The following is a 27,794-nucleotide window of genomic DNA, read 5'->3' as shown; positions in this document are numbered from 1 at the left end:
AATCCACAGGGCAGTTTCAACTACAAAATCTATCTGTGTTGAATCACAGGGAATTAAACAGAGAATAAGAACAGGTAGAATACACGCTTCAGTCTTCATATGGACTAGAAAACAATCTGAAAATTAGGAAAAAATTTGAAAGAAAAGCCAAAGACAAAAAATGCCTCAAACACATGCCTCATCAATATTCTTTCCTAATATTTTCTTTTTCCCTTTTTCACATGGCCTTTTTTCATCCGAATCCAAACTGGCTCAGAAACAAAAAGTTCTGTGTGTTTTCTCTGTATTTAGTATGTTTGCCTTTCCAGACAATTAAAGTTGGAAGAAAAAGTACAATGAGGATCCAATGTGATTTCAGGAGATATGAGTAATGACTAGGCAAGACTCTGGTCACAGCAGGAGTGGCATCTTTCTGCTTGAGCTTGCCTTTAAACTATTCTGCACTGTAGAATAAAAAAGATCAAAGCAACTGGGTGAAAGAATTGGAATGTGGGCTTTTCTAAGTCTTACTATCAGAAGCTAATTTTGGACACACAATAGGAGCAATTACTTAGAAAGCTTCATTATTAGTCACCTAGGAGTGAATCCTGACTTCTGATTTCTCCTTACTACAGTTCCATAGCCTAAAGGGCAAAAACTAGAGACGCTTATGAATGAAGGTGATAAACTAAAAGGATTCTGAACTTGAAACCCTTCTTACTTCTTCCCAAGGTAAGCAAAACAAGGTGGCCAAAGACTAATTTAAAATTCTCTTTCTGTATTGTTCTGTCTATGGGACGCTAACACGCTGAGTACATGCTCTACCATCTACAGTGTGAAGACTGGGGTGGGGTAAGAGAGTTCCTTCATTATGATCGATGTGTTAACATGATATCTTCCATGCCTTCCTTAGTTATTTATATCTAGTCTCTATTAATTAATAACCAATGTAACAAGTTAGTTATAAATTATTGGAACAGTAAATGTCAGAGATAAAAATTTCCAAACTAACACAATTTCAGTAGAATATGGCATTCTGTGATTTTAAAACTTCGAAATAGATAAGCATGATTCTCTTTCCTGAAAATAATTAGGATAAAAACTATCACCTGTAGATATTTCTTGTACAGAAATTTTATAATAATTGACAACCAAGTGCCAAACTTATAGTCACGTCTAAAATTTATAGTGCCTAAGAATCATTGTAAGGGAAATTCAAAATCATTCTCCAAAAAAAATTCGTATTTCAATGAAAGTTTCCAATTTTCCTTTTTAGGCCATTTAAATTTTCTTGAAAAGAGAACTAGCCAGTGTTCATCAATTTTGCAGCTTTTCATGACACTTTACACTAACAAAGAGAGCAGTCTCTTACGTCCATAAGAGCAGCATTGATGTAGTTACTACTCTCCCCATCAATTGTAATTAAAAAAGGCAGACATCTGTCAGGTGGCAGCATGTCCATGAAACGGTTCTTGTCATGGTTCCTTGGCAGGCAAGCTATACTGCAGTCCTCAGCTTGTAGTCGAGGGGTGACTGAATTCAAGGTCTGAAAAGAAAAGGGAACCCAGGTTAAAAGACAGTGACCCATTTAATAGCATAACACTGATTTATCAAGCATTTAGGAGGCCAAGTAGAAAGTGAAGGATTTGTGCAAGCCAATGGCATTTGCCACGATGACACGCTGATAGACTTTGTAGTTAAAGCTAATGAAGCCAGAGAAGTGACAAAGAAACAATACACACATTGTACGATGGGCCTCTTCTTAAAAGGGAAAGGGATGCTAAACAACACAGCAACCTGCAAAATGTATTGCCAAACCAAAGAAAATGCAATCAAAGTGGCCCAGGATGATGACCCATCATAAAGTTATCATTTGTAATAACATTTTAATATGCCATATTTGAAGACATGCTATTGCATGTTGGAAAGAGCACTGGGCAAAGAATCAAAGTATTAGGTTTCTAGAGTTATTCTTGACTTCACAGTCACATAGCTTTAGGGGTGTTTTAAGGGCAATGAAAACATTGGGGATTATTGAGAGACGATATTTAGCACAAACTCTAGCTATTATTATTAATGTTCTTGATCTCACGTTGTGAGTAACACAGAAGGTTAAAATCCATAAGACTGCATTTGGAAAAAGGTTTTAAACACACCCAAATTACCACTAAATTTGACTTTTATGATACCTTTTCCCACACTTTTCCCTGAGTCTGAACTCATTTGCCCTTCAAGATACAGCAGATATGAGCTCATTAACACAAAAGTGACTCCATAATACGTATAATGAAAGAGACGGGTATTATATTATACTTAAAATAGGGTCAAAGGTTATAAATTTGACTTGAAAGATGTTTCTTAGAAGAATTAAGACTGCCCAGAATAAATTGTAATAATTTGTTCATAAAAGAGGCTGTAGAAATAGTTAATACCTGGAATTCATCTTTGAGATGTGAAGAGTTTGTCTGGGAGTCTATTCTAATCATATCAAAATAAGCAGCTTTAAATTCACAGACAGGTATGGCAGTTTCTCCACATAAGCAGGCTTCTAAAATGGCATCATGAATAAAAATGTACTGTTCCTATCAAAAGAAAGAAAAATTTCATAATATTTAATATAAATGTTCTTTCATCAAAGAATTTTTTCTATATGACTTGATGAGCTAATATCGATTCTATGTGAAAAGCACCTAGTATTTAGTTTGATAAATATTGGAAAGCAAACAACAAAAAAAGGCCACTAGAGGTTAATCAGCAATCAACACACCTCTGTCTGGACCATATTGATACGACGAGATCTTAAGGCTTTGACACAGTTGTAGATGTCAACAACACCCTCTCTTTCAGCCATGTCCAGCATGATGTCAATCACAATGTAACAACCAGTTCGTCCAGCACCAGCACTGAAAAATAAACAGATCTAAAGAACTGCAGGAAGCATGTCTATGAAAATTGAAAGATCCTTCTGATTTTCAAATAAGTGGAATCAAACTGATTTAACAAAGTATAAGACACAATTTGTACTTACTGTGTAAATGCTTATTAATGAACAAATAACTTCATGTAGAGTATCTACTTTGGTGTAAACTGAGGATTGGAACAAATGAAAAGATACAAGCTTTGCAAATCAAACTGTGTTTTGAAAATAATGTATATATGTCACTCAAGTTCCATAGCTCTCTTACAGTCTTCACTTTACATAAATTTCAAGCTCGTAGAATTGATCAAGGAGTGGATTCGTGCTTTAAACTTTCACCTGAGACTGAGAGACTCACACTCACGTGGTTGTGGGCACTCGGGCAAAATGCAGGAATGCTGTCTTAGTCAGACAGACTCTTGTCAAGGCAAAAGAACATTAATTCCAAAACCTTTAAATGGAAAATCTGAGGAGTCACAATTCAGGGGAAGTGTTAATAGTGAGGGTGGGGAAGAAAATGGCGGTTATCAAGGGGGAGGAGACCAACAGTAAAAAGAATATTTGAATGGTGATACAAAGAGAAAATGAAAATGAATTGTGAGGTATGAAATATAATTCCTAACAGGTCACAAAGATGCCACTATCTTACTGTATTTAATTCAGTAGTTGAATCATAATTCACTGTTGATTGTTTTACCCACTGGAAATATTTCTCCAATCATATATAGAAGTCAATGGAGCAAACAAGATATAGTTGGGATTTTTACAGGAAATTCACTTTGTAGTTAGCTCCCTCTTTTCCATAAATTCAGATACCCAACTGTAAGTAGAAAAATGACACTTCTGTTTCAAGAGAGTATCTGAGAATCTTGGAGCACTTCTGAAGCAAGCCATTCATAGGAAAGTAAACCTCTATGATAAGTCAGGACACCCCATAATTGAAAACCCATTTATCTCATTTTCTAAATGCATAGATAGACTATTAACATTATTTCTTTGTTGTCCAGATTTGGTCATTTCTCTTAAACTTACTGTTACTTAAGAAATTTAAGTAAAAGGTATTGTGGCTATCTCTATTTCTTTTTTTTGCCTACCATCTTCTCAATCACTGTTCCCAGGGTTTGAGACAAGAAAGTAATTGAAGAGTATATCAGATTTCTTGAGGAGGATTGAACAGATTTTTTTTTGCAAGGTACACAGTATCTGATCCTAATGGAACGCCTTACTTTTATTGTATTCTTTGTGCTTTATTTTCCCCCTTTTATACATGGTCATTTAAATACTGAATAGTCTGGATTTTCAGAAAGAAAAAAAATGCTTAAGCACAATCTATTACGTAGCTTGGAAGGGACAGTATTTGAAAATAGTGTGCAGCATTTAGGAAAAGCTTTTCAGATTCAGTACATATTTTTCTGTTCATATCTCAAAATGAGGCCATGTAATTTGCTTTTAGTGTCTCTGAATGCTTGTTTTAAGAGAAGTTTCTAATCAGAAGAAAGTCTGGATAATCAGATTTTTCTGGCATATATTTGCTGGATTTTACTGATGTAGTCTTCAAGGTTCTCTGATGGATGGCTTTTAAAAAAGAAAATTCTTAAGTAGCTGTTTTACAGCACAAATTCTTGCAATTTAAACCATTTAATAACTTTGTATGCCTCAAATTTAGTTTTTTTTTATTCTTAGAAGCTTTATTCATACTAACCAAAAATTGGCACCAAAGCCAATATTCATCAACAGGAAAATGGATAAACAAATTGTGATATATGTCATAAAATAGAATATTATTTAGCAGTAAAAGGAAATAAACTACTGATAAAAGCAACACACTGGATGAATCTCCAAAACATTAAGTTGATCAAAAGAAGTCAGACGCAAAGAAGACATAAGTATGATTCTATATATGTGAAGTTCAAGGCCTGGCAAAGCAAATTTGTGGTGATAGAAATCAGAATAATGGTTGCCTCTGTGTGGGAAGGACAATAAACTGGAAAGGGTATGAGAAAACTTTTAGCAATGATGGAATTATTATCTCCCCCCCCCCACACACACACTGTATTTTATTTTTACCAAATTTAGTTTTAAAAGCTGGGATTCTATTGGGAATTTACTAGATAGGCAAGAAATCTCTATCTTTACCTACCATTCCAAAATATAATATGGGATTTGCAAAAGTGATCTAAAAAAAAAACAAACCACAACACGCACACAGATGTTGCCACTAAAAGGCAGAGTTTCTACACTCGCAATTATAGACAGTACTACACACATTATGATGAATATATTTATTTCTGAAGTTTCTATTTTATATCTTCCTTAGAGTTAACTTTTATTTTATTACTGTTTTACCTTATCTGTAATACATGAAAGCTGAAACCTTGTAAACCAGCAGTCCCCAACCTTTTTGGCACTGGAGACCGGTTTTGTGGAAGACAATTTTTCCACAGCCCCCGGGGGGGGTGGGTAGGGGAATGGATCAGGCAGTAACTCCAGCGCTCGGGAGTGCTGGGGAGTGGGAGATGAAGCTTCGCTCACTTCTCTCTCTCTCTCTCCCCACCTCTTGCCCTACCGGCCCAGGGGGTGGGGACGCCTGTTGTCAGTATGCATTAGTTTTTGTGCTTACAAGCCTTGTCTGGATATTTTTAAAAAGCTGACTGCACACAGTCAATGCCATTTGGACTACCACTTACCTGCAATGCACAACGATGGGGCCAGCGCTGGGAGGGTTGGAGAACTTGACCCGCCGGATAAAGGAAAGAAGGCCTGTAGCATGGTAGGGTACTCCATGGTCAGGCCAGCCGGTGAAATGGAACTGTTTAACTTCACGCATCTCACTGTATCCCCTCTGTGCAAACATGTAAAGAAGTGTTTTCAAAAGGACCAAAATAGAGCCATTAAAGACAACCACGAGTACTAGACCTGATTGACAATGAAAAAAATCAGAAATTTATCAAAGACCATGCTTTTTCTGAAAAAGGATGCTGACATGGCCTAGGAGCTTACCTTTATTGTCAGACAACTGCCAAAGAAAGAAAATTAGAAGTCTTGCTCAGTTCTATAAGTCTGGGTAAATTGTATTTACCTTGTCAGTCTGTTCCTTACTTGGAATGACAACACATAAAATGATTAGGGGAAAAGGAAGAAATGGGAAGTTAAAATGCTGCCCTATTGACCCAATGCACTGAGTTCTCAAGTGGTGTATAAAAGCAACTTTCTACTTCTCACCTCACAAAGAGATTCTGATGCCTTGCTTATCCATGTTGAAAATAGTTTTGATGTATAGCATGTAGGGATTTTCCAGAACAGTACTACTCTAGATTGGTTTGTAAAAATATACAGACAGCTAAACTGTTCTTTGGGCAGACTATTTTTCTAAACTCTGTGAAAGAATTCAGCACACAGAGGATTATTTATGGCAACAAAAATACAAAATGAAAGAAGCAAAGCATCCATCGTCATGTCTCTCTCCTGTTGGGTTAATTTAAGAGAACCCTTTCAATGCACATTTCAAAGCTCTTACCTTCCTTTTCTTTTTTCCCCCTTCCTTTTTGTTAAAAGAAGCCTGTACATTGTAGTAGCAGTGCTTGGAGAATATAGATTAAATGCTGCATAATTTATTTTTAAGAATCCACATTTGTAGCCCCCCAAACCCCACTATGATCCATATATTTCCAACTCTACTGTGAGATCTGTGAATCTCAGTTTCACTTGTTCCTCAGAAAAGGTGGGAAAATTGCATGAAATAAATGAACTAAATTGAGAAAGTTTATCTTTAGATTCCATCTTTTTTTTTTTGCGGTACACGGGCCTCTCACTATTGTGGCCTCTCCCATTGCGGAGCACAGGCTCCGGACGCTCAGGCTCAGCGGCCATGGTTCACGGGCCCAGCCGCTCCGCGGCATGTGGGATCCTTCCGGACCGGGGCACGAACCCGTGTCCCCTGCATCGGCAGGCGGACTCTCAACCACTACGCCACCAGGGAAGCCCTAGATTCCATCTTAAACAGACTAATACCACCCAAACCTTGGAAGCCAGTGATCATATCTTATAATTCTTTTTCTTTCCCATTCCTAGTACAATACCATACACAAAGCAGGGCTCAACAAATAAGTATAATAGTGACAATGATAAACATCACCATGGAATTGTGCAAATAAAATCACTTTCTTAACTGCTTTTCAAGTCAGCTCCAGTGAGGAAGGCCATAAATTATTCAAAGATCTGACTTTAGACAATCACTTCATCTCCTCTGCATTGATCCTTTTGCTGGAGTTGCTGTAAGGACCTCGCTCTTTTTAGAAAATTTTAATATCTGGCAATGCATGTTCCCTTATTGTTCATTTTACTTAAATATTCCTGAGTAATTTTCAAATATGTGATGTAAAAAAAAAAATCGCTCTTTTTTCAGTGTTTTTTCTAAATAACAAGAAAATAAAATAAAAATAAAACTCCAATAATGTTACAATGTTAACAATGTTAGCAAGTCTCCTTATTTTTCTAATATAATTAGAGTATGCCTATAAATGTCTTTTAAATAAAATTAAGTGCATTACAATATCTATTAATAAAATCCCATGGTTTTGCTCCTGTAATGCACTAAAATAATGAAATAGCCTGCTAGATTTCCTACCACAGTTGTAAAATCCTTGTATTCTTAAAAAACAATCATGAAAGATCATGTTGCGATCTTTTCTTAATTCACTGCTGGATTCAAATTTTCAGCATGTTCTTGAATGAAGTTGGTCTGTAATGTATGTGTGTGTACATACTTGAGAAAGGGAGAGAGAGACTGAAAAAGAGAGAGAGACAGAGAGAAGAGCTTGAGAGAGTCCTATTTCTATGTGGTTCTGTTATCACAGTTATGCTAGCTTTTAAAATACATTTAGTTGGTTTTAATGATTTTCTATGGCCTAAATAGTTTGATTAACTTAGGCATTAGCTATTCATTAGTTATTCTTTAAAGGTTAAAGAAACCTCAATTATGAAACCATAATACAATTTTAATGGCAAATTTTAACACTCATTCTATTTTCTTTTACTATCTGTTCAGATTCCTAACTCTCTTTGAGTCAAATTTTGGAAATTATTATTTGCTAGAATATCAGTGTACCTAGACTAAAATCTGTCTCCAAGTTCACACGTCCTATTTTTTATAATTTTCCTAATAGCACTGTAACTGTAGTTATACACCTTTTGTGTTATCTAATGTTGCATATTTTGTTTTGATTGTTCATTTGGAATTGACAAGTGGTTTCGTTACTTTATTCCTCTTTTCAAGGAAATAGCTCTTTGATTAAATTTATTCTTTGTTGTTTGTGTTTTGGTTTTATATTTAATTTTTCCTTTGTTTTATTGACTTTTTTTCCTGATTTTCTAATTTTATGAATTTTCACAAGATTTTAGACTGCCTTTCAAAATAGAAATCATTTTTGAGTATATATTTTTCTCATAAGATAACTTGTGGGAAATTTTGACATGAAATTGTTTATCTTTACAATATAATTTTAGTTTTAAGGCTATAGTTCAAAGATTATTCAAAAGAGGCTTTGGTGATTTCTGAGCCTAATTTGGGGGATCATTGGTCAGTGATTTGTTTTTTATTTTCCATAGGATTTTGGAAATGTCTTGAATTTTTGTTATACATTCAGATTTCCTTTATAACTAAGTACATGATTGATTTTTTATAAAACTTTAATGAACTTACAAGAAGAATGTAAGTTCTTTCCATAATAATGGGATCTCTTTCCATAATAATGGGATCTAGCTATTCATTAAATCATGCTTGATGGTTCTTTTCTTGAAATCTCCTACATCTTTGCTTATTTTTTTCTACTTAATTTGTCTAAGAAATTTTCATACACACTTTATAGTTGTGATCATCATAATCATGTTGTTCTGTATGATGGTACTTTCCATTTAATATTTCCCCTAATTATTTTTTATGATGGTAAAATTACTTATAAATATCATTTGCAAAGAGTGGCATTTCCAGATCATAGATGTATAATTTAACTATCTATTGTGGACAGTTATGGTTATCTATAATTTTCTATGACTATATATGAGTCATTGTATTTTTAATAAATTTTTTAGGATAGATTCATAGAAGGTAAGTTTCTTGGTCAAAGGACATCAATATTTTAAAGTTCTGTAGATACACTGCTTTACTGATTTACATAGGGTTTATGTCAATTTAAGTACGATCAGCTACATATGAAAATATCTGTCTCACCATATCCTTAAAATCAATGAGGATTATAATTCTTTTTTAAAAAGGTCTGGCTGATTTGAAAGTACAAAATGGTATAGCATGAGGTTAAACATTTTCAATAGGCAGCTTAGCCGTTCCTTTTTTTGGGGGGGATTCTATTGTTTCCTTTCTATTTATATTAACGCTATGAATTAAGAATATTAAATAATCACAGATTTGTTTTGTTGCGTGTACATCTTTTAATTTAAAATTTTTTGATACAGATAATTTTACACTTTTGTGTGGTCAAATTTATTAAACTTTTCTGCAACAATGTATGTTATTGCTCCTACGTCTTACTTCAGTCTACTTACACTGCCCACTCTGCTTCAGTCTTTCTGATCCTGTTAAAAAAGTCAGATCATGTTACTCCTGGGCTTAAACCCTCCAATGGCTGGCTACTTTTACCTTTAATACAAACTAAAATCATCATAGTAGCTCATAAGGGCTCACTTATCTGGCTCTGTTATTTCTCTGACTTTATCTCGTATTTCTTTCCCCTTCACTTACCTATCTCTGAATACCCTAGATTCCTGGCTGTTTCTCATGATGACAGGAATATCATGCCTTTAGGCCTCTGAAATGACTCTTCCCTCCATCAGGAATATTCTGCCTGGGACAACTTCCCTGGGATATAATCCTTCCCTGGAATATATAATAGTTGTATCACTCACTCCCTCATTTCCTTCAAGCCTCTACTTATGTTACTTTCTCAACAACTCCTTTCCTGATCATTCTGTTAAAACTGTAGGCCATTCCTTCCTCTACCTCAGCAATTTTCCCTACTTCCATTCCCAACATTATTTTTCTCCATGGTACTTTTCAAAATATATGGTGTATTTGTTTATTTGATAATTTTTAATGTCTTTCTCCCCTCAACAGACTATAAGCTCCACAAGAGCAGGGATTTAATATGTGTCCCAAGATTTAGAAACATGCCCGGCACATGTTATGCTCTCAAATAAATATCTGTGGAATGAATGAATAAATAGATTTGATAGCATCATCAAGACAAATCTTAACATGGATTTTAAGAAAAAAAAAAGTTTCAATATACATATTTTTGTAGAACTTTAGGGTACTTACCCTTTCCAGGGTGAATGTCCTGACAACATATTCAGCAAGTGGTTCCATTTCTACACAAGTTACTTTGAAGTCACCATAAACTTCAGTATCATCAGGCCAATACTTATAGCACTTAACCTAAACAACAAAAAGTATATATAGGTGAACCTGAGTATATAATACCCATTAACCAAGATGATTTAATTTCAGTGATAACTCTTCAGGTCACAATTAAAAGACAGTGTAAAAATCTACAAGTGAGATAAAATAATCTGTTACACAATAAATAGAAAGATTTTGTGCAGTTTCATAAAAACATACAAGCCTGATGATGCAATTAGATTCTAGTATAAAATCAAAGCTTATTTTATTTATTATTTTATTTATTAAATAAGAAATAATTTCTCAGCAATCAAAGACTCACTTAGGAGCACTCACTTGAAATGGTATGCCTAAGAATTTTTTTTCAAACAATTGAATGATATTCTATTTTAAGTGTGTTATGTTTTGCTATTCAACTTACAGTCATATTCTGTGACACACAGATTTTTTTGTGCCTCTTACCCGGCCAACTTCAACTAAATTTGTAACCATCACAATGCAGGCGGACTGCTCTTGCCAGATCATTCTCCAGAAATCATATACTGTTTCATGAACTGGGCCTATAAAAAATTAATTTGAATATTATGTTATCGGAGAAATTTTGTAGTTATTAAGAAGTTTAGACAAGATAAAAGCACTATAAACTAAATGACCGAAAGAAGAAAAATTAAAGGTGTAACACAAAATGTCACTGAAAGTACTTAAATTCAGTTCATATCTAAATTCACACTAAAGGCAAAAACATAGGCATGTACAAGTTTGTTTGTTTCAGTTTGCCTTCTATGTTTTCAAATTCAGAAGAAGTCACTAGTTTTTAGGGTACTTATATCTATCTCTAAGTTACTTTAATGCATCTTCATGTACATGTCAAAATAGGAAGTCTTACACCACCATCAACCAAACAGCACATATTACCAATTAAATATACACACATCATTTATAAACAGTGCATGTTTAGGGGTTAATGAAGAACTATCATACATATAAGGACACATTCTAATCTTACAGTATCATCTCTGAACTGCAAAAGCAGCTACTGGGCTCTACTCTACCCTATACCATGAAACCAGAATATTATTCACCATGGATGATCTTTCTAACTTTAAAGAGTTTATAATTAAACTCAATTACACCAAAGATATGTGAAAAACACTTAGAAAATGACCTCTGTCAAAAGAGCAAATTAACTTTTGTTTTACTTTCCTCTTTTATAAAATAAGATGTGCAGGTTTCTCTTCTGATGGTCAGTGGTCAGTTTGGGGAGATTACTAGAGTGGTTTTGGTGTTACTGTTAGTATACTTTTATTTCCCAGTGTGCCACTATAACAAGATTTCTTTACTGTCTTCTTATTTTCCACGAAGAATGAACTCGACTAAGTTCCCTTTAGCCCTTTGTTTTGTCTTAGTCTTGACTTTAAAACAATTGTTGCAAGACAGTCCAGTATTTCATTATAGCAGTGTTGGTCTTGGGTACTATTACGTGCCAGGCCGACAGCCTCTGTTGCAAGAAAACAGGCACCTTACACAAGATGAGATCTAACTTGCTTTCATCGAAAAATAAGTAATTTCTCTGCCCATCCCTGTTGACTAGTGGTCTGGGACATCAGGATACTAAGAACCAAATCTCAAAACTACCAGCAGCTTCTCGTTTACTTTTAATTAAAAAAACAAATCAAGGTTTAATTTATATACATTTTAAACAGAGAAAACAATTTGTATTATACAAATGAATAAAAAGCAGTGTTAAGCAGAAAATCTGATCTTTTTTTTTCAGTTAGTTCAGATAAAATTACAAAAAAAATCACATGGATGACTTAAGCAAGTTTGGTTACTCTATTACATTTAAAAAGGCAAAGTTTTACCTTGAGTTGCAATGTAGTGGCTTGGTCTCTGGTAGCCCTAAAATAGGAGCACAAATTGGTCATCATTTTATATCAGCGTCAGAAATAAATGAATGAAGGCATAAAAAGATGAAGACAACCACCTGTTAAGATTAAGTTACAGTAAAAAGTCCAGAAATGAGTAGTGAACTCATAGTTCACTTCTCAAACCTAGGTTATCTGAAAGGTAAAAATAAAGCAAAAATTAAATATTTTAAGGGCTCTGATTAAAATATATATTACATAATTGAGTTTTGTTTGCTAGGAAATAACTTCATAGATTTTGTTTGGTTTCACTAAAATGTTTATGCCTTCATGTTAATCTTTAGTCATTCATTCCTGGCAAAACTGTGTTCAAAAATATTAATTCTTATTTTATCATCCAAAAGTACAACACACTGCATTACAAATAGACAACGACATATTAGAACCATAAAAAAATAACAGAACATTCCAATGTTAGAGCTGGACAATGCATGCGTGCATCAAGTCAAAGTCCTGCTGAGATTTTTTAGAGAATATTTCTGTTCTATAATATGTTCAGGAATCTGCCAAAACTATTTTGTGTGTGCTGATAATATTAATTTACACACACATAATTATAGGTACACACATATATAGGGAAAGAAATCTTTTAAAAAATGCATCTTATCCTGAACAAAAGGTTTAGTATTTTTTTCTTTCTTTTTTTAGTGTGCCTTGAGTTCTATGTGGTTAAGCACTTAATATTGTTTCAATAAAGAAATTATTCCAGATAAGGGATAAGTTGTTAGCTGCTTTCAACTGGTTTGAATTCCAAAAGACCATGAATAGCAAAAATGTTAATGGCATAATAAGGTTAAGCTTTGACTTTGTTGTGTCTTGAGCAAAGGGCTTTAGTAAAAGCCTGAGTTAGCAGACCATCTGGTCCTAACCAAAATATCCATAAGACATTTGGTCCATGTCAAGGTTCTTGATATTTACAGGATCCCTTGGTTGTGTCCAAAATGTCCATAAGACACTTAGTCTATGCTGAAAGGCCCTTAAAATTTGGTTCTATCTAAAATGTGCATGAGCTTACTAGGTCCATGCCAAATGGTTTTGGATGGCACCAAATAACAAGGACTTTTGGCGTGGACCAAAGGTCTCCATGGACATTTTGGATAGGACCAAATGTCCTGCCAGGGTCTTGGCAGAAAACCAAGGTTAAACTAAATAGGTAAGAAGAAGTACAAATTTGTCAGAGGACTGCTGATATATTTATTCTAGGAGTAGACTGTTAAGTTTAGTTTTCCATGTTGAGATGTCTGATAAATTTGAAATATTGAATGAGAGTAAAATGATGAGCAGAAATTTAACCAATATACTCAGAGATTATACTTAATAAAATTCATTCATCAAATATATAAATAATGACAATTCACAAAATAACAGTAAAACATGAGCTTAATAAATGTGATAAAAATTATTTCCTATTTATAGAAATTAGAAAAAGTTGGGTCCTCATTTTCATATCTCTTATATATCTAAAAATGTATCATATATGCTGCAATACTTGATATTTCTACCTTTTGCCTTACAATTAATGCATATTTAGAATTAATTTCAGCACACCTAGGTTTGGATTATTTTTTTAAAAAATAGCTTAAGTTTAATGAGTGCTTAATATGTGCTAGGCATTGTGCTAAATGCTCAACATGAATTACTTCATTTAATTCTCACAACAAAATGATGAGGTTAGTGGTATTATTATTACCCCCACTGTAAAGATGAGGAAACTGAGGCACAGAGAGATGAATCACATTCTCACAATTTCCAGTGTGATTTTGAACCAGGAAGTATGAACAGAGCCTGTCCTTCTTATATGTAATGTAATATATTGCCTCCTTAATATTTTATTTTATTTGATAATTACTTTCCATTAAATAAAGAATTTACATGTAGATATGTTTGCAACCAAAACTGAACAGCAGAATGTATGATCAAAACAAACTTTCATTTGTATGATTCAATATATATGTGTGATATGCGTATTTTACAAATGCAGTTTAGTAATTATTTTGCCTAAGGATTTTCAATACTTTACAAACCAATACCACACACCACAAAATAGTCTCCCTACCCATTTTTAACATCAGAAGTCAAATGTAAAAAAGTAAAATTTCAGAAACACTAATACACATCATACTATCCAGCTTCTCACATATGTTTGGGGAAGGGTAAGGAATAAAAACCAGAAACAGAAACCATCAACAAATAAAACTCGAGTACATAATAAATTGTCAAAAGCTAAAAATGGTCCTGTTTTTCTAAACATAGAAAAGGGAAAGAGGTAAAGTAGATCTTTACACATGTAAAGGAGTTACAAAAAAATGAACATAGGTACACCATATGAGGCTAATTAGGGGAAGCATGCAGAGATAGCTAGTAGTGAGCATTAGTAGTAACTGTAATTGAGCAGTTAACATTAAATATTTATGATAGGGTGCTGTTATTTACATATAGTGGTACTTACATCCCTGTACAGCCAAATCTACAGCCCAAACCAAAGTCAGGTGTGAAAGAAAGCACAACAACGTCAGTAAGTACTAGGACGTAGAACAAGGAAAAGTGTACAGTTTGTTCTTTATTTTAAAAAGCTAGCAATCACTTTATAGGTAATAACAAGCAAAAAGATTTACATATATAAGCCAACAAGTTGGGCATACTGAAGGATAAAAATACTTACATCTATATAGTTGGCATTAATGTAATCTGAAGAAGGATCATCCTCAACAGGTTGCAAAATTACTCTGGAATGATCATCTAAATTTTTTAAAGGATAAAATAAAAGCTATTAAATTTTCCCCCTGTTCTGAGACAATGACCCTAGTAGAGACTTAAAATAATTCGGTGGTTAACAGCTGATTATCCATAATATACTTTCAAAATTTCCTTGGATACCAGTCATTTGAAGAAATGCAAGAACTTTAATGAGCTCATTACTTATTACAATGATAATATTCTGTTAATAAAGCTTCAATGACTAGCATTTATAGTCAGGAAGCTTTTATGGGACATGATAATGTCTGATATATTATCATTTGAGTCATAAATTTTTCTAAAGAACTGAACTTGCCTTAACTCCTAATTTTGCTTGTTAGGCATGATTCTATATGGGTGGGATCTTTTCTCCCCATACTTTACAGAAAATGAGCCACAGAACTAGGGAGTGAATTTCGAACCCCTGCTCTCAACTTATTTTGTGAGAGTCAAGGTTAAATTCTGATGTATTCAAAAGACAGTGTAAAATAATTTAAATTGAGAATAAAGTGGTCTAAGTAAATCAGCAGTTAGTTACAAGCTAAACTATCTGTTACTTTTCTTACTGCCCCTTTGGTTTCATATGATAATCAATTTATTTATCTCATGAATACATTGTAAAGACTTCATCAGGAGGAAGTCCCTTATGATAAGTAACATGGAACACCTGGGGTTCAGGCACTGGCTCCAAGAAAGGAAATATGGTATATGGAAAGAATAACACTCTCACCTTGAATATGTTTGGTGGAAGAGTTATAGCAATTTATCACTGAAAAAATCCTTCGTATTTGTTATTCTAATATTTTCAGCTGTTAATGACATCCCCATATATTTATGTACAAACATAAAATCAAGCGGCACATTATCTCCACAGGGTGAAGAGTCTGAGTCAATTAATTAATGAGGATGATGACAATTTCTGAATCCCTGCCAATAGCCAATGCTGTTCTAATATTAAATAGATTATTTTATGAACAGATGTGTCACCCTCTGGGATTTTTTTAAAGTTTAAAACCATATAAGGAGGAATTGCAAATTACTCTTTATCTTCTACACACAGTATTTACATTCACCAAGAATTGTAAGAGAACTTACACGCTATAATGTTTCCATATCGGTTTTTTGCTCTATTTTGATCTTTTTTAGCTACATCCCAAGATGCTGACTGTCCTTCAAAGAAGCTCTAGAAAAAAAAAAAAACCAAAATTAACAAGCGCACTGAATTTAATTCCTTTTCTTGAATCAGGTCTGTTTGTTCTGAAGACCAAAACAGTAAAAGCCATCTTCTCTGGGAGGAAGGGAGTACTACAGCAGTAAACAAGTTCAATTTTCAGACCTCAAAGCTTGTTTGTTGGACTCCTACTTCCTCATCTTGGATTGGACTGAGTTTAAATTAAGGACAAGAAACAACTTTAGGGGAAAAAAAGGACCTTGAAAGTATTTCAAATTTAAGATCACTATAACTTTGTGAGATGGAACTAGAGGAAGCATCAAAAACTTCAAAACTACTTTTAATGAGCATCTTTCAAAAGTATGCTTCCTTTAGCATTTCTAACAGGAAAAAGAAAACCTGTTTTCTCCCATAATTATTCACTAAATCGTGTGCAATACACCACATTTCAGTTTCTTTGAAGATCGTGGAAAGGACTGAGTCTCTACAAGAGACCATATGGAAATTAAAAAGAGCCACTATCTCCAAGAATCTTGGAACAGATGAAATTGTTGATTGGTTTAATTACCATATGCAGCAATTTAAAATATGGGTATAGATTTCTTTTTGCAGAAAAACTTAAACTTTGCTCAACACAGGAAATGGGGTCTTCAAAGAGTCAACGGTCTTTGAAGCGAGGTACACAGGAATATACATGTAATGAACAACAACAACAAAACAAACAAAAAACACCCCAGCTCTGGCAGAATATTGTAATTCCTTGCACTATTTTGTTAACACAGCATAGTGTTTCCTGCATATATCTAAAATCAACATTCAAAATTCAAAAATAATTTTACTCATTCCTAAACTAAGGTATAACAAGTAATCTTAAATTAAAGGTAATGTTTAGAAGATTCCTTACAAAGTTAGATGTATTTTAGATGGTCTTTCAAAGTAAAGTTCTGTTTGTTCTCTTTTACTTTACATATGTGTGTGTACAGTGGTGGAGGAACTTTCTTGTACACCCCAGACTGATATTTCTCAGTAATTGAAAAGTGTCAGAGGAACTGTTTCATTTTTGCTATACTATGTTTATTGGGATGTTTAGTTTAAATCACTTCTTTTGTAGTATAATCTTGGTATTTTGGTTTGAGTAGCAAGGGGCAATAAGGATGAAAGAAGAATTTCCCATGTCCTTTTTTGGGCTTCTTTTTGTTGTCTGGATTTTCCGTGCTCTGTTTTTCTTCCCAGCCCCCCTCAACCTATAATCCTCAAAACAAAACTCAGAGTGACAAGTAGTACATTTAGGGCAAAAAGCTAGATCTTATTTCTCAACAGAGGGTCCACAAGCAAAGAGGCAGAAAAGCATCCACTGCTTAGGTCTTTCAAATAGCAGAACCTGCAATGATACAATGGGACTCAAGGTATCTTGCTATGGATTTTTGAGCGGGGGAAATATAAAGTCTAACAAAGTGGTTTTTAAGTAACAGTCAAATAAATTATGGGATCCAATATTTTTTTATTTCTTAAAATGAATTTTGACCCAGATATATCCCCAGGAAGTACCCTTTTCTTTCAATCCATCTACCCCCCTCTCCTCATACGTACACTTGATTGTACATTTACAGAGAAAGGATTAGACAGTCTACAGAGTATTCCACTGCTTGCTATGTTAAAGCTGTTACATGGCGCTGGGTATCATGGTTAGAAATGAAATTCAATATAGTATTGAAACTTTCACCTCATATTCCTCTTTGAACCCGTAGCTGTCTGATGTCTTCATGAGATTAATGTGCTGCAGTAAGTCGGCTACCCTGATAGCTGGGTGCAGCTGTCCCGTCTGGTAAGGGGATTCTGTCCCCTCACACAGGTAGCGAGGTACATCTAGAAGACGACTGGATTCTGCTGTAGCACTGTGGTTCTCATCTGCCATTTTTCAGATTCCAGAAGATTAAAAAAAAGACAAAGTTACCTTGTTTAATATATATCTATGCAAATAAGATTTTAAGATCTTATGATCTTTCTGATAGTAGGAGGAAGGGAAAGAAATATAGTATAGACCTAGGGCAGCACCCCTATAAAGACAAAGCCTTTTACTTCAGCTCAAGGTAGGAGGTCAGGGTCTATTATGTGTCTATCAGTAAGACAATACATGCTGTGAGATGTAGAGAGAGACACCTGATCCACTTTTAAAAACTGTAAGTGGGAGATTTTGCTGAGTTCTGACTTTTTCTTGTACCTGCAGTCAGAGCAGTATAGAGTGGGACCAGAAGATCAAGTTGCCAATTGGAGAGTGTTTTCATTGTTGATTAAATTGAACAAATTCTTTCCCACCCATATCCCAACCTCCCTCTAGGCAACCCATCCCCACAGGGCTGCTCTTCTTGCCCTGCGGCCGTACTATGCCCTTCCACCTCTTGCTTTTTACCACGATACACTCCCAGTCTGGGAAACATGAACATTCTACAGAATCAGCCCCTGGGCCCACTACGTCTGCTAGCCAGGTTACATGTGCATTTATACTTGATCTCCATTCCCTTGGTTTATTATTACTGTTGTGTTTTTATTGCTGATACATTTTGACTTTTCTGGCTACTGTATAAAAGAAATGGGGGTATGTCTCTGGGGCAAAATATTTAGGTACTTCCTCTGGAATTCTTCCTCGGCCCATTGAGGCTGAGCCACAAAGCACCTACTTTGTGTTCCCATGGCCTCCTGTTCTCCAACATTCATTTCACTTACAATGTATTTTAATCATTTACTTACTGATCTATTTTCCTCACTAAACTCTCAATACTTTGCATGTAGAGACAAGAGTCATATTTTTCTCTTTATTCTTAGTGCCTGGTGGAAAGCAGTCACTCAATACATATTTCAATGACTCAGTTAGTTAAAAATCCATTAAATCCCTCACGACCCACATTTAAGTATAGGCCCCATCTCAACTGTGTTGTTAGCTTAAAATGAAAAGAAACTCTTAAGTCTCTGTCATAAGAAGGAAGAAAAGAACAAGAACATTTTACCTCTGAAAAATAAATATTATTTTAATGACCACAGTACTAATCATTACAATGAGAAGAAGCATGCTTATAGTTATCACATTTAAACTTACCATGTTAAAAAAAAAACAAATGTTTTAAGGGGTGTTACTTTAGAAAACATTACACTGCCATACTCATTAACAGAGGAGAAAATACACTCTTAGGGGAACTTTTGTTTTAATGATAATCATACTGTAGAGAACGATATTTCGTTAACAGTTAAACATATTTCAAGTGCTGGTACATTTGCCTGTTCTATCACCAACTCTACAAATAGGATATGGCAAAAAATGAATTGTTGTCCCCATGATAAACATTTTTTCTTCCTGGAGAAGGAAAAAAAAAAAAAAAGAACCCCACAATCAGATTTGTATGCTTCTATAATTTAGGTTGATTGCATTTACTTTACTTTCTCTTATTAGGATGAATGCATTTTTTCTTTTTGAATTTACTTCTAAAACTCTACATTGAACTAAAAAAACAAAACTCTGCTGGATTCTGTTGTGACCTAAAAATACCCAAATGAATTAATGCTCTTTACTCTGGTTTCCCACCCCTCTACACACAAACGTTTGCTAGCAAACATGATTTATGAGAGTTTCCTGTTTTTTCTATGAGACAACACTCAATTGATGTATCTTTGCTAAAATATTGTAATCAATACACTGACATAAAGAATATATACATCTCCCCAGTAAAATTAAATTCAGAAGCCACTGACTTGGGCACTACCACAGAATATAAAGCTTAGGATGAGAAGTAAAGAGAATAATGTCAGGGAGGCAAAACGCAATGACCCAAGCTGGAATAAGGTAGTCAGTGCTCTGTGAAGCAGCCCCAGAGCACACGTTGTACCTGCTGGAGCAGTGGAATATTTACATTTGTAAAAGGCTCAGTGAGAAAAACAGAATTCACCCATATTCCAAATCTTACATGATTATCAACATGAAGTAGACAGTGCCTTTTGTTTTGCATTAAGCTTTAATACATTAGTACAATGAGCAATATTTTTTTAAATAATCACATATGAATTATTAATCTCTATACATTTCTACCTCATTAAATTACCTAATAATGTGACTAGAAGTAAGAGTACATGTACTAATCATTATCCTTATCACACATTTAAGAATAACTTCAAATATTTCCTTGACGGAAAGGTTTCCTAGAGTTCTTTGTAATACACTTACCAGTTATAGGGACTTTAACCCAATGAAGCAGTAGAACACAAAAAACAAAAATATGAATCAATACAAAAATCTCTAACTTCTTTTTAAATCAGTAAGCAGATATTAATATCAAGCAATATTTGAAGTGACTTCAAAAATTGCTTTATAAATACAAAATCAGCTGGATGCAAAACAACTGTAAACACAGTGATTCCAAGAATGATGAAAATAGGCAACAAATCATTTCTAAATCTGGTATGATTAAAGAGCTTTTTAGCTTTTAAGAAGAAACATAAAAAAAAAATCAGCTTGACCTTCAAAGTGAAATAAAATGCACACTGACTGTTTAAATGAACAGATTTTATAATTCTATTGTGTTAACTCTAGCCTTCCTTAAACAAAAATATCCTCTTTCATGGGGAAAATTGTTACAATAGTCTTTTAAACTTTATACATTATCTCCTTTTCTCTTTACTAAGCTCTGAGGAAAAGGTATGGTAAGAAATATTATATTATTTTACAGATGGAGAAGCAAAGACAAAGGTATTTTCATGAGTTCATACTGTGAGTCCACAAGAGGACTGAGACTTAGACCCAATTCTACACATCCTTGAATATTACTGTAATGAAATTTTAACAGTGAGGTAACTATCTTTTTCCTTGAGTTTTTAATAACTTAATTGAATTTAACTTATTAGTTTGATGCTGACAGCATTCTACAGCTCTCAACAGAAGATGACGTTTTCAGAGGCATTTGATGCCTCCCAAAGATCATGATTCCTGGCTCCTTCCTACATGATCAGACCATCCCTTGGGTCAAATTCCCCAGCTCACTTCCCTGCCATTACTGGTGTGGACATCAAAGGGAGAGTGCAATCAGAGACAGGTTCTTTTAGAATATATCTTTATATTATAAAATTATAATTTTTAATAATTATTTTAGTGAAAAAGAGGTATATTTTGCTTAACTGAGTTAGTTGTATTGTTCCAACATATTTTTAAAATATAATTAAACATTGAATACATGGATAATAAAAACATGCATAAGCTAATGTTTTGTGTTCAAAGAAATTTAAATATAAAATATGAGAACTGGGAACTTTTAAGATACATTTATCTGGCAATTTCTACATTTCTCTGGTTAAATCTTAAATATTAGAAGCAGGGGGGTCAAACTGATAAGACAACTTGCGAACATATGAGCAAGCTGGTCATGAATCATTGGTGTATAATTAGTCAAGGAATAGAGTACAAATTGAAATGAAACTCATTCTATTCTTAAATATACAGTTGGATTAAACATTATTTTAATTTTAGAGCTGAAAAGGTCTTATTCATCACTAGCAATATCAGTTGTCTTGGATGTTATATAGTAGTAAATCTTGGCTTATTCTAAATTTTTTGAAAGATAATGCTTACGTAAGATGCACATAGAATGCAAAACTCCATATCAATATTGTAGCAACTTTACCTGCATTTATAAAGTCTTAACAAAGACAAAACTAAAGCAAATGCACACATTCCTAATGTTTACTTGGAAATGTGTTCTTTAGTTGCTATAAAATTAGGAGGATTTAGAAAAGCCCTTTAAATCAGGTAGATTTTTATATATAAACTAATGATTCAGGTAGCACTGGCCCCTGAAATGTGTGCATTTGGGTTCATTGTACTTACTTGCATGTATAAACATTAGGTATATATTGGGGGCCCTTGTACTTTCACTCTAAATCTAACAGAACCAAGAATGAAAGAATATGTTGTTTTTAAAAAAGCATACCTTACTAATTTGAAATGCACTAGATCTAATTGTGTTGACCACAGTTGCTCTCTTTGATAAAACCAGGACTATATTTTCGAAATCAAACTGCTTCCTGTGCTGTAAATAATTACTGCGTGGACAAAGCTATAACCCATGCAAGGAAGGGTGATCCATGCAAAAAAAGATGACAAAGAATTAGGGCCTCACCTAACACAGCAGTCGGCACAAGTGGATCATTGGGCACTGTAGGAAAACAAAGTTCATGAAGGAACATATTGCCCTAAAGTTGTATTTTATGCTCTTTTTTTCCTTTAAAATAGATTTATCATTTCTAAGAAATGTATCTATTAAACTTTCTTTGATTACTATAACCTGCAAAGGTAAAATTCTCTTTTTCAAAGCTTGGGTTATCTCAAAATACCAGGAAAGGTGCATCTATAATTATATTTCAGTAGTCAGTTCAATTTCAAAAGCCAAGAAGATTCAGCATGACATTATAAAGATTATAAAATTAGGGGGGAAAAACATGTATTTTAGATTTATCAAGTGTGAGGTACATAGAGAAGTAATTATCTTATATTCATTCCAAATAAATATTTTTAGTTAACTTTGGGAAATAGATTTAATCCTTTCTCCAAGTTCATAAGTGTATATTTATAGTTATACTGCTAAATTCAAGCCTCCTAATAAGGTACACAGTCATTAGATAGAAAAGCTTTGGAAACAAAAATCCTTTCAAATCCTTAACTGATTAATTTTTAAAGCAAGTGGTTAGAGAGATGATACATCTATATTTTTAACAAAACTTACTTTCAACAATAATAAGATTTTATGTTTTTCTCTATCATTTATCTTATAGTGAAATGAAAATAAAATAGATCAGAAAAGCTCTATCATTATTAAAACTAAATCCAAAATGACTCATTACAACATTTCTAACTAATAATTTGGTATAGATATATATCAGGGAAAATGATGGCCAATAATTACTAAAAGTTTTCACCAAGCTGAACATTTCAGAAAAAAATCCCTTTCTGAAAAGCCATAAATGCATACAACCTACAAATACTTTATTTTCTCAATCTTACCATTCCATATGTTTATAATCTGTATCGAAAATAATACTTCTATCGTTTACTTCTTTCCTTATACATGTGTTTCCCAAACTGAGGTAAACATACCTCTGGGATCTGTGACAAAATGCCTCTGTGTACACAAGGCCAAGGATAAACAAAATTTGCCTTCTTCAAATACCAATTTTACTTGGGGATTTGAAGAGACAGGTAATTTAACTTAAAGTAACAAAATAAAGACCGTGCTATAGAACAAGATATAAAAATCATAGAAAATTTGAAGATAATAATATTGATTGTGAAGCAGTAAACTACTTCAGAGGTAATATTTTAAAAGACAGTATTTTAAAAGATCTGCCTTCATAGATCAACATGAGGAATTCTTAACATGGATGGGTGAATGGATGGATTTCACCGTTCCCTGCCAATCCCTCAATTCAAGTAAACTTTTGGACTTCACACCAGATACTTAAGAGTATGTAGATTCCTCTTTCCCCTGGTTAACTTTTTAATTACTGAAATGCTCCAGGAGTCTATAGAATAATTAAATAGAATAACTTTCCCATGCCAATAACTCCCAGAAAGAATTATGATATTTCTTATCTCAAAAGGAACTTTATCTTACACAAAGGAAGACTCAAATGGCAAAACAATTATAAAAAAATTCTGACATGAACTAATTTGATGTAGGCAATCAAGTATATTTTAACCTAAAGCAATAACATAAGATTTGGTGAGTGGTACATGGATATGTCTTATAACACAGTAATAAAATTCATACAGTTTGAAGTTAAACTAAATCCAATATCAAGACCGAAAGTAAGCCTTCTGATAAACTCCATACTATTCTATATCACGTTTTCTCTTTCCAGCTACTTTTCCCATCTCTCTTTCTTATTTCCACTCACTATTCAAAAGGTAATGTGTTGAATTCAGAGAGACATTAAAGAACTTTAAAAATCTTTGATTAAAAGTTTGATGAACAACTTACATCTTGGACTAAAATTATGTTGGTCCATGAAGGTGATGGAAAGAGGGTCTTCTGCATGCAGAGTGCTCTGATCAGCATAACTTCGATCCATAGCATTCACCATGTGCGTCATCTCCTGCCGGGTGTTCCCCAGAGCATCTTTGCGTTTTTTAGCAAGCTTGCTGCCAAGACAAATACCAAAGGGAAACCTTAGCGTGAGGCTTGAAGGAGAGTTGACACCAGCAGTAAATAGTTCAGGGAAGCCCGAGGATAAGAATACAGATTTGGTTTAGAAACTCTAAAAACATGTCATAATTTCAGGAATTAAGTTTGACATCCAAATGATATTTGTTGATTGCTATAAAATTGTTTTGTCATATGGATATTTCAACATTCAAGCTGTCAACCCAAATGTCTTGTATTTTATCATTAAAATAAATTATCATAAAAAAATAAATAATCATAAAGCATGACTATACTTTATTAGAACAGTAAGTAAATACTTCCTTAGTAGAGTTGCTCAAGGAAAACTTAAGCTAATGCTAAATTTTGGTTTTCCTCCTGGGTGATTAACACGCTTGAGCAACTTTTAGAAGTTCTTCTGGGGGAAGAACATGACTACTTTTTCAAGTATATTTTACTATAGTCATCCAACTAAAATAGATAAAGAAATCTCATTCTTCACTCTTTGTTCTATTGTTCAGTAAAAGTGCAACATGTAGAATTAACATATGTAGCAATATATTTATAACATTAATCCAAACCTAACCTAGAAACTTGTAGAATCAACCACAGCTAGATATAATGTAAATACTCAGGAATATATGGGAAAATTATATACTTTATAAGGAAAGTACTTTAAGAAAAGTTTGGAAAATGCTATGCAGAGGTATTATGCAAATGATCATAATACTGGATGACAAACATGGTCAAATCCTAAAAATGTGTTTCAGAACCCCATGGCAGAGTACCAACTACAGAATGGCCTTACGAATGCAGCAAGGCAAATGACACAGGGGATTTGGAAATTAGCAGAGTTAGACTTTTGAGCTACTCAAACACTGATATCTTTATCTTACATAACAAGGATGTGAAATACATTCTGGTTCTTTGTGAATGTTACACACGAAACATGCAATTAAAAACCTATTAAAGGCATATAAAACATTTATCTCACATTAATAAGGCACTCTAAAAAGAAATAAAGAAACTCGAAATGCCTGTAGTAGCCAGATTATGTTTCTAAGTTTATGGCAGCAGTTTATGGTGCTTTGGAAGTATTTTTTAGTTGTTTTAAGAGTAACATTTCTCAGCTGGATTATTAGCTAGGATAAATTCTTCTGATTCTCATGAGTATCTGTACTAGAGTAAATATACTACAAATACCTAAAAAAAAAAAAAGACTCACTTAGTAGTTGTGTTTATGTCCAAAGGCTTTTCCTTTAGAAAATTAATCTGATGATTTGAGAGCTACTCATGTGTAAGATATTTTTCTTTGAGAATTATAGTACTTGGCTTCAGGTGTACATACCCAACAATACCCAATATACTGACATAGCAGATCTGATACCTAAGTAAGATAGTCATAAACTAGGCTTTAGGGATGGAAATGGCATTAATTTTTTAGAAATAATAATAACGATAAGTATTATCAATAAGAAAACAATGACAAAACTGTAACAAGAACTACCATCACCATCATGACCACTACACCATCACAACCACTGTCACCACCACCATCACTACCACTACACCATCACAACCACTGACACCACCACCATCACTTAGTAGCAATATTTGCTCTATTCACTGAAAGATCTCTTGTCTCTTTTTTCTAGGTTAGGAGGCAAAAACCCTGTAAAACCCTTACAGGTTTCACACAGGGAATATAAATAGTGCTGCTGCCAGTGATGAGATACCACATAGTAGGGTGGGGACTGCAGAGAACTGGAGAGCAGTTTAGGGGGCAACTTGCCTAAGTGAATATTGGCATTTGAACCCAGAGCTGAGTTTCTCATTTTAAAATTATTTTTAAAGAGAAGTCATGACTCTGAATATTTATGTTAAATTTCCTTATTCTTTAAAGTGGTTCTATTTTTTGAAAGAGTGTGTGGGGCAGATTACACATCAGCAGGTCATATGTTAGTCTATAGTCTTCACTTTCCAAACTCACCTCTAGGACATTTCCAAACTTACCTCTAGGACATTTCCAAACTTACCTCTTTGACCTACAATGTTTTTTTACCTCTAGTATCTGGTTAACTTCCATTCTGTCTTGCCTCATCAGGGAGACTTCTCTGACTGAACCCAATACAACCTGTCTCAGGTTAGGTTTCCCTGGTAGGTATTTTTATAGCAACATGTTTTCTGCCTATAATAACACTCATCACATTATTATTGTGAGTATCCTTTTAATTGTTTTCCCCACTGTATGTTCCATGAAGGGAAGGACCATCTGTATATCCCTAGCACTTAGAGCAGTGTCTGGCATATAGCAAACACTCAATAAATACTTGCTGAATAGATGAATTAGGTCTGGTATATGCTTGGCGCTTGTCATTTGTTAACTCAATTAATTCTCAGATCAATGAACTGAAAAAGCCATGAGAATTCTAATTGTATAGATGAGCTCACTCAGGCTCAGACAAGTTAAATAACTTGCCCAAGGTTATTAATCTAATAAGCAGTAAAGAATGACCTGGTTCCAAGGCCTAAGCCCTTATACTATATCCAGTTACTCACTTTTTTTTTAAATTGCCACATTACCAAGTGTTCTGTAATATGAAGCATCCATTGCTCTAGGAGTTAAACATTAGTTGTTATAAATTTGAGAATAATATGAATGTAGCACAAATGTTTTGCCATTTTAAAGTTAAAAAAATAGTTTAAGAAATAACTTCCAATCTTTGTTTCTTGGATAAGAAGAAAGGATGAATTCATTCCTCAAAAAATTTGAGAGATTGAAGTGGATAAAAATAAGGCAACTTGAAATTTGGATTAAAAATAATGTAAAAAATTTGAAGATGGATATTTCAAGGCAAGTGGAAAAGATGTTTAAATTTTGAGGCTTTACTTTAAAACATAAAATTTTAAACATATTTTATGATTGAGGAAAAATAAGAAGTAATGAACTTGTCAAATGTATGACAGGTAAAAGTTTTCATGGCACTGAAGGGCTTTTCAGATTCACAAACCTTTGTTAATCGACAAATTATGGGTGAATATATATATAACCTTTGTTAATATCTGCCAACTGTACACTATCACCTTGGTTCTTATACCTTAATCCTCACAACAACCCTGTGAGGTAGGCTTTAATTCAGGTTATTACAAAAGAAATAAAAATCAGCATTAGAGTTAAGTGTTTTGATCAAGAACTGACAGTTTACTATGATGATGCCAATGAATTTTAGTTCAAAGATCACACCTGGTTTTCTTTTAAGTTTTACTCTATTTTATTTCTAGTTTTATTTTAAAAATGTCTAATTCATAGTAGCTTCACTACATCTATTTAAGCAGCTTTTAAAGATATGTCTGTGGCATTTTTTTCTAATTATGATTGATAATGCCAGTAACCCTAAGTATTACAATGACAGTATCAAAACCTACTACATAGTCTAGAATATAGAAATGCTACCTATCAACTAAAAAGGCAATC

General features: G+C 33.7%; 1 protein-coding gene across 2 annotated transcripts in view; it reads right to left on the bottom strand.

Annotated features, from left to right (window-relative positions):
- PTPRK (protein tyrosine phosphatase receptor type K) overlaps positions 1-27,794 on the bottom strand; it is a 570,605-nt gene that overhangs the window by 9,065 nt on the left and 533,746 nt on the right. For both annotated transcript variants that reach the window (XM_082855620.1, XM_082855621.1), the window contains exons 15-25: positions 24,158-24,318; positions 17,866-18,050; positions 16,067-16,154; positions 14,898-14,974; positions 12,173-12,209; positions 10,773-10,870; positions 10,230-10,346; positions 5,584-5,738; positions 2,747-2,882; positions 2,412-2,561; positions 1,352-1,525 (exon numbers count right to left, since the gene is read on the bottom strand). In XM_082855620.1, the coding sequence (XP_082711746.1) occupies positions 1,352-1,525; positions 2,412-2,561; positions 2,747-2,882; positions 5,584-5,738; positions 10,230-10,346; positions 10,773-10,870; positions 12,173-12,209; positions 14,898-14,974; positions 16,067-16,154; positions 17,866-18,050; positions 24,158-24,318 (1,378 nt within the window). The remainder of the gene's footprint in view (positions 1-1,351; positions 1,526-2,411; positions 2,562-2,746; positions 2,883-5,583; positions 5,739-10,229; positions 10,347-10,772; positions 10,871-12,172; positions 12,210-14,897; positions 14,975-16,066; positions 16,155-17,865; positions 18,051-24,157; positions 24,319-27,794) is intronic.

This window comes from Leucopleurus acutus (genome assembly GCF_964270905.1).
Source record: "Leucopleurus acutus genome assembly, chromosome: 15".
Taxonomy (NCBI): domain Eukaryota; kingdom Metazoa; phylum Chordata; class Mammalia; order Artiodactyla; family Delphinidae; genus Leucopleurus; species Leucopleurus acutus.
This window is presented reverse-complemented; position numbering and strand designations above follow the sequence as displayed.